We start from the raw sequence: 20,990 nt of genomic DNA on the forward strand, positions 1-20,990 counted from the left end.
TATTGATAAAATAAACTGGTTAGTCATTTTTTATTTTATAAGGCTTTGGACATGGGACCTGCTGCTGCATCGCTTCAGTCGTGTCCGACTCTGTGCGACCCCATAGACGGCAGCCCACCAGGCTCCCCCGTCCCTGGGATTCTCCAGGCAAGAACACTGGAGTGGGTTGCCATTTCCTTCTCCAATGCATGAAAGTGAAAAGTGAAAGTGAAGTCGCTCAGTCATGTCTGACTCTTAGCCACCCCATGGACTGCAGCCTACCAGGCTCCTCCCCCCTGGGATTTTCCAGGCAAGAGAACTAGAGTGGGGTGCCATTGCCTTCTCTGATGGAATCTGTAACCCATACCAATGTGCAGACTCTTACAAAACTCAAATTACTGAGGGATTCCTGGGAGTTCTCATCCCTGTTCTGTGTGAAATTTAGCAACCTTTAGGGAGAGGTTAATTTTCCATTCAGCCTGAGTGAGAAATGAGTATAGATTGGGCATCTATAGCCAGAGTTGAAGGAACTAGTCAGTAGGCTTTTTAGACACCAAGTGAATGATATTCTTACTACTTTACACATTTATGTCTCAGAGTCTATATTTCTGGTAAAACTGTAGCCACTGCATGTAAAACTGTAGCCATTTATAGGAGAAGGAGGATAATACATCTGCATGTAGAAATCATTCCTTCAATTGACTCTGTTGAACCTTTTTATTACATTCTCTTTTGAGATCTGTTACAGCTTTCTAAACAACTGTAGAATTAAAGGCATGCAATTTTACCTTTAATTTATATGAGGTGAAGATGCATCAGGATTAGAATTTATAGCTTCTTGAGGTCCCTAAACAGGGATATTGTGAAGATTCATAACAAATAGGGGAAAGGGAAGAACTGAATGATGGTACTATGAGAGCTGCTACATGAATCTGCTGGTTTCTCTTTAATTGTTCTCACCTTTGCATTTCAACTATTCAAAATCAGTTCAAGTTGCTATATCTCGGCTAGATTTTATGTCCTGTAATGAGCTCCCAGAAGAGAAGTGTGTTAACCTAAAAGAATTGCCGGTGGTATAATCACCTATGTCAGCTCTTCCTCACCTTTGCAAGTGACCCTGTGCTGCCAGGTAACATGACCATATTTTTAAAATACATGATCTCCTAGGTTTCCCCTCCTGGCTTCTACATTTCTTTATATGAAAAAAAAAAACAACGTGCAGAGTATTTGCTGCCTCAAATAGCCATGCAAATTCTGATTACACAGTTGTTTTATCTTTGAAGCTTAGCAAAAATGCAGTCATGGTTGAATGTTTGATTCCAGTAATTACAGCATCTTCTGTAGATTTCTTTAATGTATACATGTATGTCATTAAAACCTAGTTACCTGAATTTCTAGAATTTGTGTCTTCTGTTTCACAGCATCGCTGGCCCAATTCTAGACATTGTTATTTGAAAATCCCTGGTGGCTTAGATGGTAAAGCGTCTGCCTGCAATGCGGTAGACCCAAGTTCGATCCTTGGGTCGGGAAGATCCCCTGGAGAAGGAAATGGCAACCCACTCCAGTATTCTTGCCTGGAAAATTCCATAGACTGAGGAGACTGGTAGGCTGCAGTCCATGGGATCACAAAGAGTCAGACACGACTGAGCGATTTCACTTCACTCACTGAAAAATAAAACATTTCATTGAAACGGATATTTTCAGGCAAACTATTAAACATATTTTCTTATCATTCTTTCTTTGATTTCTAGGCAATAGCTTACCTTTCACCTGAAGATCTCTTGAAAGGGGAAATTGAAGACTGTCTGGAAAAGGTTCAAGTGACCATTAACATCTTAAAGACTTTCAAAAATTGTTTCTTCAACTATAGAAGAAGATTGGCAAGCTATTTTGTGGGAAATAAGGAACTGAAACCATGGGATTTCCAGTCTTATCTGGTGTTTCATAGATTTGACAAATTTCTTGATCGTTTCATGAAAATAGAGGTAATTACTTATTGGCTTCTAATTGATTTATATTGTAGGTTAGTTAATTCAAAAGCCCTATATCTTTTAATCTGCTTCAGGGAACAGATTATTTATTCTATTTGAGTAGGAGGTGAGAAGTTTGCTTCCTTGGTGATTTTCATGAGGAGCTTACAAGGCCAGTACTGTCAAGATACAGTGAAAGTTTTAGTTACAGAGCTTTGTTTACATCCAAAGCTTTGGTTTCTTTTTTCAAAACTTCATTAATCTTTATGTATCAGTGACCTTTGTGATACTTGTGATCAAACCAGTCAATCCTAAAGGAAATAAGTCAATATTCATCGGAAGGACTGATGCTGAAGATGAAACTCCAATACTTTGGCCACCTGATGCAAAGAATTGACTCACTGGAAAAGCCCCTGATGCTGGGAAAGTTTCAAAGCAGGAAGAGAAGGGGATGGCAGGGAATGAGATGGTTGGATGGCATCACCGACTCAATGGATATGAGTTTGAGCAAACTCCGGGAGTTGGTGATGGACAGGGAAGCCTGGCGTGCTGCAGTCCATGCGGTCACAGAGTCGGACACAATTGAGCGACTGATCTGAATTGAATTGACCCTTGCCCTGCAACATACTAAATTCCTAGAAGACAGTTGTAAATTGGGAAGCTATAAAATAATCCCTTTTTCCCTTTTACATGTTTGATGTTTTTATTGGGATTCCATACCTGAAAACCCATTTGATCATCTAAATATTATGGTAACTTTTAGTATATAAATATATATGCTATACTATTAAATATTAAAGCTATCCATGAAAATAGGTGAAAAGAATGTGAAAACATGTGCTCTGTATAAATGTTTTAAATACCAAAAAGTCAAACATTGAATGAATTGCTGTGTGCCAAGTCACTTCAGTTGTGTCCTACTCTTTTCGACCCTATGGACTGTAGGGTCCATAGGCTGCTCTGTCCATGGATTCTCCAGGCAAGAATGTTGGAGTAGATTGCCATGCCATTCTCCAGAGGATCTTCTGGACCCAGGGATCGAACCAGGGTGACTTAGTCTTCTGCATTGGCAGGAGGCTTCTTTAGCACCACCTGGGAAGCCTTTGAATGAATGCATACATGTAAACACATTTAAACACCAGTTTCTATGGAGCCAGCTGGGTGCCAATTTTTTTTTCTTTTCAGGTTTTGAACTGCCTTATTTTCTTTATGAAACTCTTTCTAGCAAGTTTGGGCTTTTTTGTTGTTAGATTTGTCAAATTTCATTCAAAATCAGAGTTTTATGTTTTGAAAAGTCTCATCATTTATGCAGCCCAAATGCCTTTTAATTTTTGGCTGCACCATGCAGTGTGTGGGATCTTAGTTCCCTGACCAGGGATTGAACCCATGCCCCCTGCACTGGGTGCACAGAGTCTTAACCCCTGAACCACCAGAGAGGTCCTTCTGAATGACTCTTAAAGTCTGAGTGCCAAATGCATAACACTGGGCGACTTGCACCACGCTTTCTGAACAGCCCATTCACCATAGCATTGGTGGGCCATGCCTGGGCATCTGACTTAGGATCGGAAGGATGTGGAATGAGACAGTTAAATGTTCAGCTGTGGTTAAGTTAGATGTCACCTATACTGCTCAATAATTTTCAGTCCATGTGAAAATGGGAGTATAATTTTAAAAGTAGGCAGTTACTTTGTTGATTTAAATCATAATAACATTTTCTGTCATGTAAATGTCTATTGACTCACCAATTTTGAATGCTGGAAAATTTTCTTTCTTTGAATCTTTAAAATGTTCTTTTCCTATTCAAGAGGGTGGAAAGATCTTTACTGTGTTTTTTCAAAGGATATATTTGTCACCATATTGGAATTTGAAAAGCTGGAAAGACTTGAATTTGGCGGTACCAAGGGTGCAATTTTAAATGGACAAATCTATGAGATGAGTGAAGAATTTATGAAACACTGGAAGATTTTTAAACAGCGCACATATGACCCATCTGATTACAATAATACGGTAATGTTGTAGCTTTGTGTTTTCATTTCATAGATCTTACTTTAAAGCTGCGAAGGACTGTAGGTCACAGTGATAATAGGTTCTCTCCAGTCCAGCCTCTCTCGGATGAAAGAGGCGAAATGGCTTGCCTGGATTCTCTCATCTATTTCATGATAGAGCAGGGACTAGACTTAGGCCTTTGCATTTTCAGTTGGGAATATTTTAAACTATTTCTAATAATGCAACAGTGGATCTCCATCTGGATTTGTTTCTTGTTGGTGTGTATTGAAAACTTACCATATTAACTCATCTTGATCTGATTATCTGGTGTCTGTGGAACTTGCATGTTTTATTTTAGTCTTTTCTTGAACCATTAAGTATATTTTTCATCTACTTGAATATTTAGTTTCACCTCATTTGTTGCATATATTATTAACATTATGTGGTCTTCTTTTTGTTATTCTTAAGAGATAATTGTTAATTTCATATTACTAATCTCAGGGAAAAGAGAGAAGCTTTTCAGGTTTAAGCTGCTTCTGTTTTCTGTTACTGCCAGCAGGTTAGGGGCCAGGAGTTTCCTGTGAATGTCCCTGCAGCTCTGGGATAAAAATAGCTTCATTTTAGTGTTTTGCCATGATAGTGAAGCCCAGGTACCAAAACCAAAAAATAACGATTAGCTCTCATCCTCATTGTTTTTTGTGGAATGTGAATTTATTTACTATTATGTTTATATTTGGTCAAATAATTGACTCTCTGAAATGTACAAGTACAGTGTGTTAGCTTTCTAAGGACATGGTCTGCAAAGTGAATCCCTCTGAACTGTTGACAGCTTTTGGGAAGAGGAGTTAACAGTAAGAATGATATAGCCATTGTGTGTCCTGCTAATTTGTGGAAAAGTAAGAGAAACCCAGATCTGTGGTGATGAATAGCCTGAGCTCTTCCCCAGAGCCTGGTAAGATGCCTGGCACGTGGCAGGCACTCAGGGAATGTGGACAGAATGGGACTCTTGCGGGGGCTTGGTTTAGCTCTTCTGAGCAACTGAGCAGTGGAGTGTGAGACCCACGGTGTGCAGACCCTCAGGTGCTTTCGAGTTGCAGGAAGGTCTTGATTTATTCATGATTACAAATCCTGGTATGTTTTCAGCATGCCATTAATATATATACAAATACATATTATATATATATATATATCTGGCTGGTATTTGTATTTAGTATTTTGAAGCCCCGTTTATTTTGTAATTGAAAAGGACAAGGCTTACCTCTGATCTCCAAAGGCTGGAGACATCTATAGCCTTCCCTTGAAGTTCTCTTTAAACCTCCGGTCTGATTATCTTGACTTTGGTTATTCCATGAAATCAAAATGTGAATTAACTATAAGTTCAGTTAATTGGTGTGCTTATGTCAAAGATGACCTTTCTTTTTGTTTAATGTGTCTTGGTTATCAGTGTTGACTCAGAATATTGCAGTGATTATTTCTTTTTGGCTTGACTAAGCTGTTCATTTGTTGAACAGCTGAGTTCATTGTGTTCTGGTTTTGATGATGAAGTGAAGTCGCTCAGTCGTGTCCGACTCTTTGCCCGACCCCATGGACTGCAGCCCATCAGGCTCCTCTGTCCATGGGATTTTCCAGGCACGAGTACTGGAATGGGTTGCTATTTCCTTCTCCAGGAGATCTTCCTGACCCAGGGATCAAACCTGGGTCTCCTGCATTGTATGCAGACTCTTTACTGTTTGAGCCACCAGGGAAGTCAGTGAAATTTGATGATGAAATCAGTTGGTAGTTTTTAGGAGACAATACTGTAGCCAACAAACTGCCTCCAAACTCACGTATTCATAGTGGTATGTTCCTTGACACGTGCCCAGCCCATGCCCCTCCTCTCCCGCTGAGCACATCGCTCTGTGTTCCCTGATTCCCATCGAGCAGTGCGGATGCAGCAGTCCTGTGCGTCATGTCAGCCTTCCTGCCCTTTGGTGTAGAAAGGGCTTACATATGTTCCAGTAAATTAAAGAAACAGTGACTGCTAGTTAGTTTTTAGAAATGCTGTTACTGATTTCTCTCTCTTCATTAATCTCAAGCCTATCAGGCAGGCTTTGAGCCTTTATTTATCAGAAGTTCTGCTACTGTGGTCTGTTTACAGAAGAGGGGGGCCTCACATGTGTCCATTAACGTGTCCTTCGGTTTCTGAATTGTTAATACTGAATTTAAAGGTCACTTTAGGTATTTGCTTTAATTTCTTCCTGTGGGACTATTTGAGATGTAGGCAATTATGGGGAGAGACTTGCTTTCTTAATTAATTAATTGAAACATAGAATATTGTAGATGTTTAAGGTATATAACATGCTAATTTGAAGCATTTATACATTTTAAAAGCCATTGTAGTGATAATTAACACCCATATCATGTTGCATAATTATCATTTCTTTTTAGTGGTGGAAATCATTAAGTTGTAGTCTCTTAGCAAGTTGGATGTTAGGGAGTATACACAGTGATGCTGTATTAAATTGAACTTGACAAGAGGAATGCTTTCTTAACTATTTGTGTTTAACTGATGGGCAGGTGACTTTAGGTTCAACCAACATTCTGAAGTGTGGCTTAATTAAATAAAATTCCCCAGATAGCTACTCAAGGATGGTGGATATTCTTGAAAGTAAGCCCTTGGCTCCACTAGAGTCAGTTATTCAGAGTTTGTTAATATTTACTGAACAAATGTTGGATGCCAGACATCGTGCCAAAGCTTTATACACATTTCTGCTTAATTCTTACTGTAACCCTGAGAGTAACCACACAGGCAAGTAAACTACCGGAGATTACACAGTTCTCAGGGAGTGAAGCAGAAGTTCCAACTCGGAACTCTCAGCCTAGAGAGAGTTTTTGCTACGTTTTTGCTGTGCCATGTTTGCTCTTTAGTGTTTGTCTCCCTCATTGCATCCTCATAGAAAAGAAGTCAGTAAGTTCATCTGGGGCACTGGGGGAACTCAGGCTGCGGACCTGTACCCTGAGGAGCAGGGACCCAAGATGCTGTGGCTGTGTTCCTTCTAGCTGCTAGTTTGTAGCAGGAAGGTTGATCCAGATACCTAGCCCGTCATTACTCTAGGATCTAAAATTCACTTTGAAAGTAGTTATTAATCTGTACTAGTTTGTGTTCCATTTTCTACAATTAGTTCTCAGTCTCCTTAACTGTTTATTCTTTTGCTATTACAGTATATAGTATTTAAAAATTTTAGTTACATAAATTTGTCCTCAGTCATCTATGGGATTTTCATGTCTTGCCTGCTGGAACACTCAGCCATAATAGGAGCTCCTCACAATGACAAATTTCTCATTATACTAAGAATCAGGAAGATCTCAACTGAGCAAAAAGAGACAACTAATAGATGGCAGCATCAAGCTAAGACATGTTAGAATTATCTGACAAGGTTTTATAGAGCCATGCTAAAAATGCTTCAGTAAGCAATTATCAACATAATGAAACAAATAAAAAATAACCTCAGTGAAGAAATAGAAATTTTCACCAAAGAAATAGAAGATATAAAAAAAAAATTGGAATTTTAGAACCAAAAAAAAAAAAATTCAAAGAATACTGGACATTAATCCCTTATCCCATGTATGATTTGAAAATGCTTTCTTCCATTCCATGGGTTATTGGATACTGATACCCATGAAACTGTCCTTTCAGGCACAAAAGTTTTTAATTTTGATGAAGTCAAATTTTTTCTTTTGTTGTCTGTGCTTTCGGTGTCATATATAAGAAGTGATTACCAAATCCAATGTTCTAAAGATTTTGTCCAGTATTTTCTCCTCAGAGTTTTATACTTTTATCTCTTACATTTAGGTATTTGGTAAATATTGAGTTATTTTTTGTATATCTTGTAAGGTATATGAACAAAACTATATGACCAGCTTTGTTGTTCATAACTAATGTATAGAAGTACAACTGATTTTTGCATGCTAATTTTGCACCCTGCATCTTTGCTGCGTTTTTTATCTTTGGTGCAGAATCTTCAGAGTTTTCTGTATGTCAAATCATGTCATCTACTAACAGAGACAATTTTACTTATTCCTTTCCAGCTTGATTACTTCTTATTTCTTTTTCTCACCTAATTGCTCTAGCTAGTGCTTCCCATGCTTTGTTGAATAGAAGTGGTGGAAGTGAAACATCTTGTCACGCTTGTGATCCTATTGGGACTACTTTGCCTTTCACCATCGAGTGTCGTATTAACTGAGGGATCTTCATAGATGGCCTTTATCATGTTGATGACCTGTAGCATTTCTAGTTTGAGTGGTTTTATCATTAAAGGGTGCTGAATTTTGTCATTTTTTTCTGCATCAATTGAGATGATCATGCGGTCTTTTTCCTTCATTCCGTTAATATGGTCTGTTATTGATTTAATTTGCCATCTTTGCATTCTGCAGATAAATCCACTGGGTCGTGGTGTGTGGTCCTTTTGACATGCTGCTGGATACTATTTGCTAGCTTTTGTTGAGAGTGTTTATATCAGTATCTATAAGGGATCCCTGTCTGTAATATTCGTGTCATGTCTTTATTTGACTTCGGTATCAGGGCAGTATATGCTTTATAAGATGAGTTAGGAAGTGTTCCCTCTTCACTTTTTCCAAAGAGGATTTTTGAGGAGGATTGGTGTCAATACTTCTTTAAGTGTTTGGTGGTATTTACCAGAAAGCTATCAGGTCCTAGGCTTTTTTTGTTATTTTTGGAAGTTTTTTGATGACTAGTCTCTGTACTAGTTATAGGCCTATTTAGTTTTTCTGTTACTTCATTATTCAGTCATGGTAGGTTGTATATTTCTTTATTTGTCCATTTCATCTGTTATATAATTTGTTATACAATTGTTCATAAAACATTTTTATGATTCTTTTTACTTCTGTAAAATTGGTAGTAATTACTCAGGTTTCATTTTAGTAATTTTTGTTTCCCTCTTTTTTCTTTAGTCAGTCTGTCTAAATGTCAATTTCATTTTTTCCCAAAGAACGAAACTTTTGGTTTTGTTGCTTTTTCTGTTTTTCTGTTATTGACTTCATTTATCTCCACTTTGATCTTGATTTTTTTCCCTTTCCTCTGCTAGCTTTGGTATTAGTAACGTGTAAAGTTAGGTTATTCAGTTAAGATCCCCCTTTTCTAATGTATATGTTTATAGTGATAATTTTTCCCTTAATACTGTTTCTGATGTATTTCTTAAGTTTGACTTTGTTGGGCCTTTTTTTTTTCCCCCATTTATGTCAAGGTGTTCTTAATTTCCCAGGTGATTTCTTGTTTGACTCACTGCTTGTGGGAGGAATGAACTCATACAGAGTATGTTCTTAGACGACAATGGAATCAAACTAGAAATCAGTAATAGAAACCTGACAGGGAAAGCTCTAAACACTTAAAAGCCAAAGATCACATTTCTAAGTATTCTGTGAATCGAAGTAGTAGTCTCAAGGGAAATAAAACAGAGGACTGAATGAAAATGAATGAAATGAAAATACAGTATTTCAGAATTTGTAGGAACAGCTAAAGCAGTTATGAGGGAAATTTATAGCACTAACTGCTTACATTAAAAAAGAGGAAAATATCAAATCAGTAGTGTTTCTACCCTAATAACCTAGAAAAAAATGAGAGCAAATAGACACAAATCAGAAAGAAGGGAAAAATCAGAAGGGAAGAGCAGAAATCAATGACATTGAAAATGAATAATAAAGTCAGTGAAGCCAAGAGTTAGTTCTTTGAAAAGACAAAACTCTAGTAAGACTAAAAAGAAAAAAAAATTACCAATGTCAGGAGTGAAAAAGAGCTACCATTACATGTTCTGCAGATATCAAAAGAATAATGGGTAATACCAGAAAACAAACAAAAGAATAACCTCTATACATAAATTTGATAATTTTGATTATATGAAACAATTCCTCAAAAAATTCAAATTACAACTCACTCAATATGAAATACTGAAAATTGAGATATAATTGACAAGTTACATTATATTAGTTTTAGGTGTACAATATAATTTGGTACGTGTGTATGTTGTGTGTATGTGTGTATGTTGTGAAATGATTATCACAGTAAGTTTACTTAACATCTGTCATCACAGATACTTAAAATTTTTTTTTTCTTGTGAGGGTGAGAAAAATTGGATTTGTGCTTAAAAACTTCCCCCAAAGAAAATATTGATGCCTGGGGTGTTTTCACTGGAGAATTCTACCAAATACTGAAGAATTACAGGCACACTTCATTTTTTCGTTTGTGCTTGCCAGATACTGTGGGTTTTTTTGTTTTTGTTTCTTTACAGATTGAAGGTTCATTGCATCCCTGCACTGATCAGTATCATTTTTGCCGTAACACCTGCTTACTTTGTGTTGGTCACATTTTGGAAATTTTCATAATATCTCAAACTTCTTTGTTATTACTATATTTGTTATGGTGATCTGTGATCTTTGACATTGTTACTATGACTCATTAAGGCTCAGATGATGGTCAGTATTTTTTAGTGATAAAGTGTATATAGTGTGTGTGTGTGTGTATATATATATATATGTATATATATTTCAGATTCTTTTCCCATATAGATTATTACAGAATATTGAGTAGAGTTTCCTCTGCTATACAGTAGGTCCCTATTATCTATTTTATATATAGTCATGTGTATATGTCAGTCCCAGTCTCTTAATTTATCACTTCCCGTCATGTTTCCCCTTTGGTAACCACAAGTTTGATTTTGAGATCTCTGAGTCTGTTTTTGAGTTGTAAATAAGTTTCATTTGTATCTCTTTTTTTTGGCTGTGTTGCACATGCGGGCTTTCCTGGTAGATCAGCTGGTAAAGAAGCTGCCTGCAATGCAGGAGACCCCAGTTCAATTCCTGGGTTGGGAAGATCCCCTGGAGGAGGGATAGGCCACCCACTCCAGTGTTCTTGGGCTTCCTTGGTGGCTCAATCAGTAAAGAATCTGCCTGCAATGCGGGAGATTTGGGTTCGATCCCTGGGTTGGGAAGATCCCTTGAAGGAGGGCATGGCAATCCACTCCAGTATGCTTGCTTGGAGAATCCCCAAGGACAGAGGAGCCTGGTGGGCTACAGTCCATGGGGTTGCAAAGAGTTGGACACCACTGAGCGACTAAGCACATACACAGTATGCCGGATCTTAGTTGCCTGCTGCTAAGTTGCTAAGTCGCTTCAGTCATGTCTGACTCTGTGCGACCCCATAGACGGCAGCCCACCAGGCTCCCCTGTCCCTGGGATTCTCTAGCCAAGAACACTGGAGTGGGTTGCCATTTCCTTCTCCAATGCATGAAAGTGAAAAGTGAAAGTGAAGTCACTCAGTCATGTCGGACTCTTCGCGACCCCATGGACTGCAGCCCACCAGGCTCCTCCGTCCATGGGATTTTCCAGGCAAGAGTACTGGAGTGGGGTGCCATTGCCTTCTCCACTTAGTTCCCTGACCAGGGATCAAACTTGTGTCTCCTGCAGTGGAAACATGGAGTCCTAACCACTGGACTGCCAGGGAATTCCCCATTTGTATCATTTCTAAAATTAGATTCCACTTATAAGTGATAGAATATGATTTTTGTGTTTCTCCATCTGACTTCACTTAGTATGATGATATCCAGGTCCACCCATGTTGCTGTAAATGGCGTTAGTTCATTGTTTATGGCTGAGTAATATTCCATTGTATATATATGTACCACATCTCTTTTATCCATTCCTCTGTCAATGGACATTTAGGAGAATCCCAGGGATGGGGGAGCCTGGTGGGCTGCCATCTATGGGGTCGCACAGAGTCGGACACGACTGAAGCGACTTAGCAGCAGCAGCAGCAGCAGCATGTCTTGGCTATTATAGTGCTGCATGTATAGGTGTGCATGTATCTTTTCAAATTATGATTTTCTCCAAGTATACGCCCAGGAATGGGAGTGCTGGATCATACTGTGGTTTTAGTTTTAGTTTTTTAAGGATTCTCCATACAGTTCTCCATAACGGTTGTACAAATATATATTCATACCTACAGTATAAGAGGGTGCCCTTTTCTTCACACCCTTTCCAACATTATGGTAGATTTTTTGATGATGGACATTCTGACAGGTGTGAGGTGATACCTCATTGCAGTTTTGATTTGCAGTTCTCTGATAATTAATGATATTGAGCATCTTTTCATGTGCTTTTTGACCATCTGTCTGCCTTCTTTGAAGAAATGTCTGTTTAGATCTGCCCATTTTTTATTGGATTGTTTGGGGGTTTTCTTGGTATTGAGCTACATGGGCTGTTTGTATATTTTGAAGATTAATACCTTGTTGGTCACTTGCAAATATTTTCTCCTATTCTTTGGGTTGTCTTTTCATTTTGTTTATGGTTTCCTCTGCTGTGCAGAAGTTTTTAAGTTTAATTAGGTCCCATGTATTTATTTTTGTTTTTATTTTCATGACTCTCCTAGGTAGATCCAAAAAGATAGAGATATAGATTTATGTCAGAGAATGTTCTGCCTATAGTTTCCACTAAGAATTTTATAGTTTCTGGCTTTACATTTAGGTCTTTAATCTATTTTGAGTTTATTCTTCTGTGTGGTGTTAGGGAGTGTTCTGATTGCATTCTTTTACATGTAGCTGTCCAGTTTTCCCAGCACCACATGTTAAAAAGACTGTCTTTTCTCCATGGTATATTCTTGCCTCCTTTGTAATAGTTTAGCAATTTAAAAACTTTGATGCATTAGGTTTTTGACCATATTCAACATCCATTCATGATGGGGAAAAAAATTCTCAGAAATAGGAATAGCGGGACCGTCCTCAAATTGATAAAGAATAGCTACCAAAAGCCTCAAGGACATTATACATAATGGAAAGGACCTCCTTATATCCCAAACACAGAGCGTATATTTGGCTGCCTACTCAACATCTCCACTTGTATATTTAATAGACATCACCAGCGTGCTTTACCTCTCCCCAAGCCTATTCTTCCTTGTATTCTTCAACTCAAAAATACTCCATATAGTGTACTGCTTAGTGCAAAATATAGGAGCCATCCATGATCTTACTCTTTTCTCATGATAAGCATCAGGTTCTGTCATATAAACCCTGAGAATATATCACCCTGAAAATATATACAGATCTCATCTCTGAGCCAGGTTATTGCCTTTGCTCCCGAACCTCTCCTTCAGGCCCTGTCTTGGCTCTATCACGTCTGTTCTTCACACAGCAATTTGATTGCCTATTAAGAGCTAAATTAGACCATGATATTTCTCTACCTAAAATGTCAGAATTTCGCATGCTACTAATAAGGGCAATTTAGGAGTTTCTAGAATATAGAAAAAATGGTTTTGAGTAGCACCAGTATATTGTTTATTCTCTAATAAGATTGAGAAACAGCTGTGCGCTGGGAATGTTAAATATTGGTACTGTCCATGTGAGAAGAAACCTGAGTACTGTCCTCATAGATTAAAACCCAGTGGGAGAATCCAGGTAGTCAGTTACACAGTGTGCTCATTGCCCGGGTATGAAAAGTGCTGTGTGCCATGGGAGTATTTGTGAAGGGCCCCTTTCCAGGGGAGGTGAAAGAGAAACTGAGACAATGCCTGAAAGATAAGTGGAACTGGAAAAATAAATAGAAATGAAGCAGGTGAGGAGTAGGTGAAAAGAAAGTGATTAGAGAAAATTGTGTTATACACAGAGCACCAGTGTGACAAGGCAGGCCTGGCTAGATCCGAGAGTGTGAAGGGGGAGAGACGCTGGAATAGTCAGGAGAAGTAAGTAGGGTTCACGTCACAAAGGACCTTGTAGATGAGGCTAAGACTGTGAGACTTCACCCTAAAAAGTTAAGGATTCCGTACTGAGACATGGAGAATTATTAGTACGAGAGTGACATATGATTTCTAATTTAGAAAGCTTGTTTAGATTGCAGTTTAGAGAATGATGGGAGAGGTGAAATTAAAGGTAAAGAGAGCTGTTCAAATATGGTAAACAGAAGTCTAGCCAAGTGGTAATGGTGATCCAGATGAGGGTGATGCCTGGACGATGGAGAATACATAGAAGAAAAGACAGATAACACTTGAGCAAGAGAGGAAAAATTCAAAGAGATTGCCAGAGTTTTTGTTAGGGTTTATAGAATGAGGAGTGTCTTTATAGAGAGGATGAGTTCCCATTTGGCAACCCCAAGGACTGTAGCCCGCCAGGCTCCTCTAGGATTTTCTAGGCAAGAATGTTGGAGTGGGTTGCCATTTCCTACTCCAGGGGATCTGTCCAATCCAGGGATCGAATCCTGGTCTCCTTCATTGCAGACAGATTCTTTGCCATCTGAGCCACCAGGGAAGCCTTTGTATATAATAAATTTGAGTTATCTGGGGGATTTCCTGAGGGAGATGTCCCCTCAGCAATTCTGAATTCAGGTTGAGCTGACAGGAGAGGTTAGGAGAGAGATCCGTTATGGGAAATAAGTATTTGTTCCTTCCCTGATGGTTGGATGGCATCACTGACTTCATGGACATGAGTTTGAGCAAGCTCTGGGAGTTGGTGGTGGACAGGGAATCCTGGCCTGCTGCAGTCCCTGGGGTTGCAAAGAGTCAGACACAACTGAGCAACTAAACTGAACTGAGATGTTGATTATTTGTTAATTGTTCAAATAATGTTTGAGGATCTTAAGTTGTATGTTCCTTGTTGCCACACTGAGACGAGGGGCAAGGTAGGCTTGTTACAACTTGTTGGGCATTTGTGTTTACTTTTAAAAGTCAGTGATCCTTGAATGAAGAGACTGGTTGGCCTTCATTCAAAAGTGGAGACTTCCTCTTGATGCTAAATATGACATTGCTGTGTATGATACACAGTGCTCTACAACTGTGCTGTTACGCTATTTTCTAGTGTGTATTAAATTTAGCATAAGGTGCATTCCTTCATAGAAACATCCAAAATCATGATTGGAGTGTGGGCTCTGGAGCCAGGTTACCTGGTTTTAAATTCTGGCCCTGCTGTTAACTAGTGGTATGACTGTGGACATAAACTTTTCAGAGTTTATTTTGTTGCCCATAAAGTGGGAAAAATATTACCTACATTATATATTGTTAGAATTGAGCTAATAATGTAAAACATTTAAAATAGAACTGAATAAATGTTAGCTGTCGTTATTGTTATTATTCCTGTTAGTATTATTAATAGGAAAGGCTCAGGCTATGGAGGTAACAAAGGGACCCATTAAGTGTGTGGTGCACACTCCTGGGGTGGCTTAACTGGGAAGCCCAAAGTGGTTGTGCATTTCTGGGGCCTCACTGAAGACTGAGTTGGAATGCTATGCAGATGATGGTTATTTTGTCTTTGTTTCACTCTTTGTACTTCTGAGAGTGGGTGTTTATGTATTAAGAGGAAACTGGGAGTTGTTAACCACATGTTAGTAAGAAACTGGGGAAATGGGAAGAGTGTTACGTTATGTCTGTATCTCCAGTGATGTTTTCTTACAGACAGACCTGTGGATTTTAGTTCTCACTTGAAGAAATAGTGTTTCCTGGCAGGTTTTCTGCTCCATAAAAAAAATAAAATAAAAACTTTATTTTTAAACTCTGCTGCTGCTGCTAAGTCACTTCAGTCGTGTCTGACTCTGTGTGATCCCACAGACAGCAGCCACCAGGCTCCCCCATCCCCGGGATTTTAAGGCAAGAACACTGGAGTGAGTTGCCATTTCCTTCTCCAACGCATGAAAGTGAAAACTGAAAGGGAAGTCGCTCAGTCGTGTCCGACTCTTAGCGACTCCATGGACTGCAGCCTACCAGGCTCCTCCGCCCATGGGATTTTCCAGGCAAAAGTACTGGAGTGGGGTGCCATTGCCTTCTCTGATTTTTAAACTCTAGATGTACTAAATTTATAATGAGGCAAGATTATTTTTTTTCCTTTTTCTTTTCTGTAAAGCTTTGCTTTTTAAATTTATAATCAAAATAGCATGGAGAACGGTGGATCAGTAGGCCAAAGTTCTGATGTTGGGGTCTGAGCCAGCTGAAGGCATTGTGGAAACGTGAGCTGATGGTGCTAGATGTTCACTGCTCTATAAATAAGGCTGTCACTGAGCACTTAGTCAGATACAGCTGTTTCTTTCCTAGAATCATACGATGAAAAATCATTCAGAGAGAAAAAGACAGAGGTGTCACGCTTTTGTGATTGATATTTTCACTGTTGGATTCTTTCCTGAAAACTAATATTTTATTTTGAATTTTATAGGAGTTTGAAAGTGATTATGTTGTGTTTAAGACCAGAACTCTGGATTTTGACAGAAGGCTTGGGACAATTCTTTGTGAAGCTTTCTTCAACTGCAATGGTCTAGAAGCTGCGTTTAAGGTTAGTTCTAAAGAAGTTATTAAAAAAAAAAAGTTTTAGCAATGAATAATGTAAAACTATTAGATGAAAAGAGGGAATACATTCTTTTCTGATTCAGGTGAACTATTAACTAGTCACATTCTTTTCATATTCAGCTCACTGAATTATAAACTTTGAATAACACACTAATGAATAATGACATTTACCTTGGACAAGGTCAGTTTTAGGACATTTGACTGTTGATCTTTGCTTGAATTCATTGTTCTTTCATTACCTTTAGAGCAAGTTTGGAAAGACCTGTGAAGTACTGATTCAGAATTAAGCCACAGTGAAAAGTGAAAAATACCAGTTAATTCAAGAATTTCTTTTCTTTACTGTTTATATAGGTTGGGTTCGCCTGCCCACTTTATTGATCTGACTGAAATAAATAACAGTTTCAGTTCTGTTCAGTCACTCAGTCGTGTCCAACTCTTTGAGACCCCATGAATCGCAGCACGCCAGGCCTCCCTGTCCATCACCAACTCCCGGAGTTTACTCAGACTCACGTCCATCGACTCAGTGATGCCATCCAGCCATCTCATCCTCTGTCGTCCCCTTCTCCCCTGCCCCCAATCCCTCCCAGCATCAGAGTCTTTTCCAATGAGTCAACTCTTCGCATGAGGTAGCCAAAGTACTGGAGTTTCAGCTTCAGCATCATTCCTTCCAAAGAAATCCCAGGGCTGATCTCCTTCAGAATGGACTGGTTGGATCTCCTTGCAGTCCAAGGGACTCTCAAGAGTCTTCTCCAACACCACAGCTCAAAAGCATCAATTATTCGGCGCTCAGCCTTCTTCACAGTCCAACTCTCACATCCATACATGACCACAGGAAAAACCATAGCCTTGACTAGACGGATCTTTGTTTGCAAAGTAATGTCTCTGCTTTGGAATATGCTATGTAGGTTGGTCATAACTTTCCTTCCAAGGAGTAAGCGTCTTTTAATTTCATGGCTGCAGTCACCATCTGCAGTGATTTTGGAGCCAGAAAAATCAAGTCTGACACTGTTTCCACTGTTTCCCCATCTATTTCCCATGAAGTAATGGGACCGGATGCCATGATCTTCGTTTTCTGAATGTTGAGCTTTAAGCCACCTTTTTCACTCTCCACTTTCACTTTCATCAAGAGGCTTTTTAGTTCCTCTTCACTTTCTGCCATAAGGGTGGTGTCATCTGCGTATCTGAGGTTATTGGTATTTCTCCTGGCAATCTTGATTCCATCTTGTGCTTCTTCCAGCCCGGCATTTCTCATGATGTACTCTGCATATAAGTTAAATAAACAGGGTGACAATATACAGCCTTGATGTATTCCTTTTCCTATTTGGAACCAGTCTCTGTTCCATGTCCAGTTCTAACTGTTGCTTCCTGACCTGCATACAGATTTCTCAAGAGGCAGGTTTTTCTTTAAGCATAAGAGACCAATTACCAGACATGCCATTGTTTATCAACAAAGGAAAATACCGCCAAAAGATTAGGATGCTGTTGATTATATAATATAATCTAGTTTCAAAGGTGTTAAAACATGAAAGAATGTTTATCATGCTGCTGCTGCTGCTAAGTCACTTCAGTCGTGTCTGACTCTGTGCGACCCCATAGACGACAGACCACCAGGCTCCGCCGTTCCTGGGATTCTCCAGGCAAGAACACTGGAGTGGGTTGCCATTTCCTTCTCCAATGCATGAAAGTGAAAAGTGAAAGTGAAATGGCTCAGTCGTGTTCGACTCTTGGCGACCCCATGGACTGCAGCCTACCAGGCTCCTCCGTCCATGGGATTTTCCAGGCAAGAGTACTGGAGTGGGGTGCCATTGCCTTCTCCGAATGTTTATCATAGAACTGATGAAATACAGTATAGTGTATGAATAGTCGAACTTGCTTGTCAAAGAAGAGAATCTGTTAAGTGTAAACTTAAATGACATCCCCAAAGTGGAATGAGGACTCCGTGTCAGTGGAAACAGCTACAGAATCGTGGACACAATTCATTGAAGATTGCAGTGCAAAACAAAATAACAGACTCAGACTTTGTCAGAGATAATTGCTTGATTTTGATCTTAAAATTCAAATAAATTGGTCAGATGGTGGTTAAGCTGCTAGTGTCTTCTAACGCCGTCAACTGTTTTAACACAGAGAAGTCACAGGGCCCAGAGTTCTCTCTTATGAGCCCTTGGATGAAACTGAGATGCCGCTGGCTGAAATATGTAGCCTGTTGTTATAAAATAATACCACCCGTCATGCCATCTCTCAGAAGTTACTGTGGTTTTTAATACTGCCAGTCCTTTTCTTTGACTAGATATGCATACATATTTCTCTCTGCGAAAAATGACATATTCTGAACTCTGCAATCTTTTTGTAGCCTTTTCAAGAAGCAGTGAATCATAAATATTTTTACTTTAATAACAGATTTCAACAATGCCATTTTTAGTGGCTGTGCACTAGTCTATCATATTCTCTGTTACTGGACTTCCTTTCAGACTTTCGGAAATCACGGCAAGAAAGAATGTGGAGGAAAATCTCAATTACAGAGGCTCCTACCTTTTCTCTTTTCTCACAGGCATTCATATGGATTCTGTTTTCACATGCCAATTATTTTTCTAAACAGTTTTATGTCTTCACTGTCATGTATTGTTTCTTTGATTCTCAGCATATTTGTACCTTGTCTACTGAAAAACACAGCATAAGCTGCTGCCCTTATAAGCTCTCCAGGGGTGGGGCATCATCTTAGAGTTTTTGTTATATTTAGATCACCTTTTGCAATCCTTTATATAAAGCAGCCACTTAATAACTGTGACATTAGCAGGGCTGACCGGTTGTCACAGTCCTGCAATGACACGCAGATGGAGATAAACTGCAGCAAGAGTCGTGGCAGAAGGAAAAAAATGACAGGGTTGTGTATTTAGGGAGAAAATTATTTCTACTATAGGTCCAGGTTGATGCACTCTGCCCAGTTACTGTTGTGTCCTGGGGAGTAAATATCTGCAGACTCTAAAGACCAGGACCCAGCAAAGCCATGAGCAGGAAGGGCCGTGAAAGCCAACAGTGTAAAACTGTGGCAGAGTTAGTACTCAATAAACATTAAAACAAAAGGCTGATGGAAGGCTTTCTAAAATTTACAGTATCTCTACATGGAGACTGAAGTATGTAAGGTAAGTATTGAGAAAAGTCTTTAGATGAAATAACAGAACACTAGAAAATTGTGAAGTGTACGTGGTTCATATGGCAACAGATTTAAAAAAATCGAAAAAGAGGCAAATTTAGGGAAAACATAAATATCGCATAATGAAACCGAGAAGTAGAAGAAAATCAAGGTAAACCTTACAGACCTCTAATGGAATATTTAGGAAGCACACACGTATTGAGAATCAGTCTTGACTCTTTCGAGATTGATATGAAGGACAGAATCTGTTGTCTTCATAAAAAAGCTCTTAGCTCCGATATAACAAGGAAACCAGAAGTTCAAATGACCTTTATTCTCATCCTGGAAGATAATTTTTATTTATCTGTGATGTTGAAAGATTAAGGTAATATGTACTGCTTTAAAAGTTAAGACTTTACCAATTTCTGGCTTTACTACCTCCCCCCAAAATATTTTCTCTCTCTTTCCTATTTTACACTTGGAGTTGAGTTCCACTAAGCATGTCAGCTGGGCAAAATGAGATGTGGCTGGGAAGCTTCTAGTATTGTTTCAGTTGTGGTTGACATAATAAGGGTTTGAAAGAGGATGCTGTGAAATAGGTGTGTTTCCTTACTGTAGTTAGAGTCCAATTCTTTACGAAACCTTTAAAGCCATTTTTGCTTCGGAATGTTAACGTAAAGTCCAAATGTAACAGAACAGTGGTTGTAAGAAGAAAAGTTAATACTTTGCATTTTGCTCAGCAGCAACTAACCAAGCGGAGTTTAAATATTTAGTAGTTTCTACAGTACTTTATCAGAGAAGGCAATGGCACCCCACTCCAGTATTCTAGCCTGGAAAATCCCATGGACGGAGGAGCCTGGTGGGCTGCAGTCCATGGGGTCGTGAAGAGTCGGACACGACAGAACGACTTCACTTTCACTTTTCACTTTCATGCATTGGAGAAGGAAATGGCAACCACTCCAGTGTTCTTGCCTGGAGAATCCCAGGGACGTCGGAGCCTGGTGGGCTGCCGTCTATGGGGTCGCACAGAGTCGGACACGACTGAAGCGACTTAGCAGCAGCAGCAACAGCACAATACTTTATATTGAAATATAGTTGATTTACAATGTGTTAGTTACAAGTAGTCAGCAAAGTGATTTGGTTTTACACATATATACATATATATTCTTTTTAAAATTCTTTTATAGATTTTTTTTTTTTGGATTGTATTTCTTATTTATTTATTTATTTTATTTTATTTTTTTTTTAATTTTATTTTATTTTTAAACTTTACATAACTGTATTAGATTTGCCAAATATCAAAATGAATCCGCCACAGGTATACATGTGTTCCCCATCCTGAACCCTCTTCCCTCCTCCCTCCCCATTCCATCCCTCTGGGTCGTCCCAGTGTACCAGCCCCAAGCATCCAGTATTGTGCATCGAACCTGGACTGGCAACTCATTTCATACATGATATTTTACATGTTTCAATGCCATTCTCCCAAATCTTCCCACCCTCTCCCTCTCCCACAGAGTCCATAAGACTGTTCTATACATCAGTGTCTCTTTTGCTGTCTTGTACACAGGGTTATTGTTACCATCTTTCTAAATTCCATATATATGCGTTAGTATACTGT

The 20,990-nt window shown here is 39.0% G+C and overlaps 1 protein-coding gene across 3 annotated transcripts in view; it reads left to right on the top strand.

Annotated features, from left to right (window-relative positions):
- The window catches only part of DNAH11 (dynein axonemal heavy chain 11), a 375,791-nt gene that overhangs the window by 22,212 nt on the left and 332,589 nt on the right, over positions 1–20,990 (top strand). For all 3 annotated transcript variants that reach the window (XM_044946526.2, XM_044946527.2, XR_006552702.2), the window contains exons 7-9: positions 1,731–1,964; positions 3,789–3,956; positions 16,112–16,228. In XM_044946526.2, coding sequence (XP_044802461.2) covers positions 1,731–1,964; positions 3,789–3,956; positions 16,112–16,228 — 519 coding nt within the window. The remainder of the gene's footprint in view (positions 1–1,730; positions 1,965–3,788; positions 3,957–16,111; positions 16,229–20,990) is intronic.

Source organism: Bubalus bubalis, chromosome 8 (assembly GCF_019923935.1).
Source record: "Bubalus bubalis isolate 160015118507 breed Murrah chromosome 8, NDDB_SH_1, whole genome shotgun sequence".
Taxonomy (NCBI): Eukaryota; Metazoa; Chordata; class Mammalia; order Artiodactyla; family Bovidae; genus Bubalus; species Bubalus bubalis.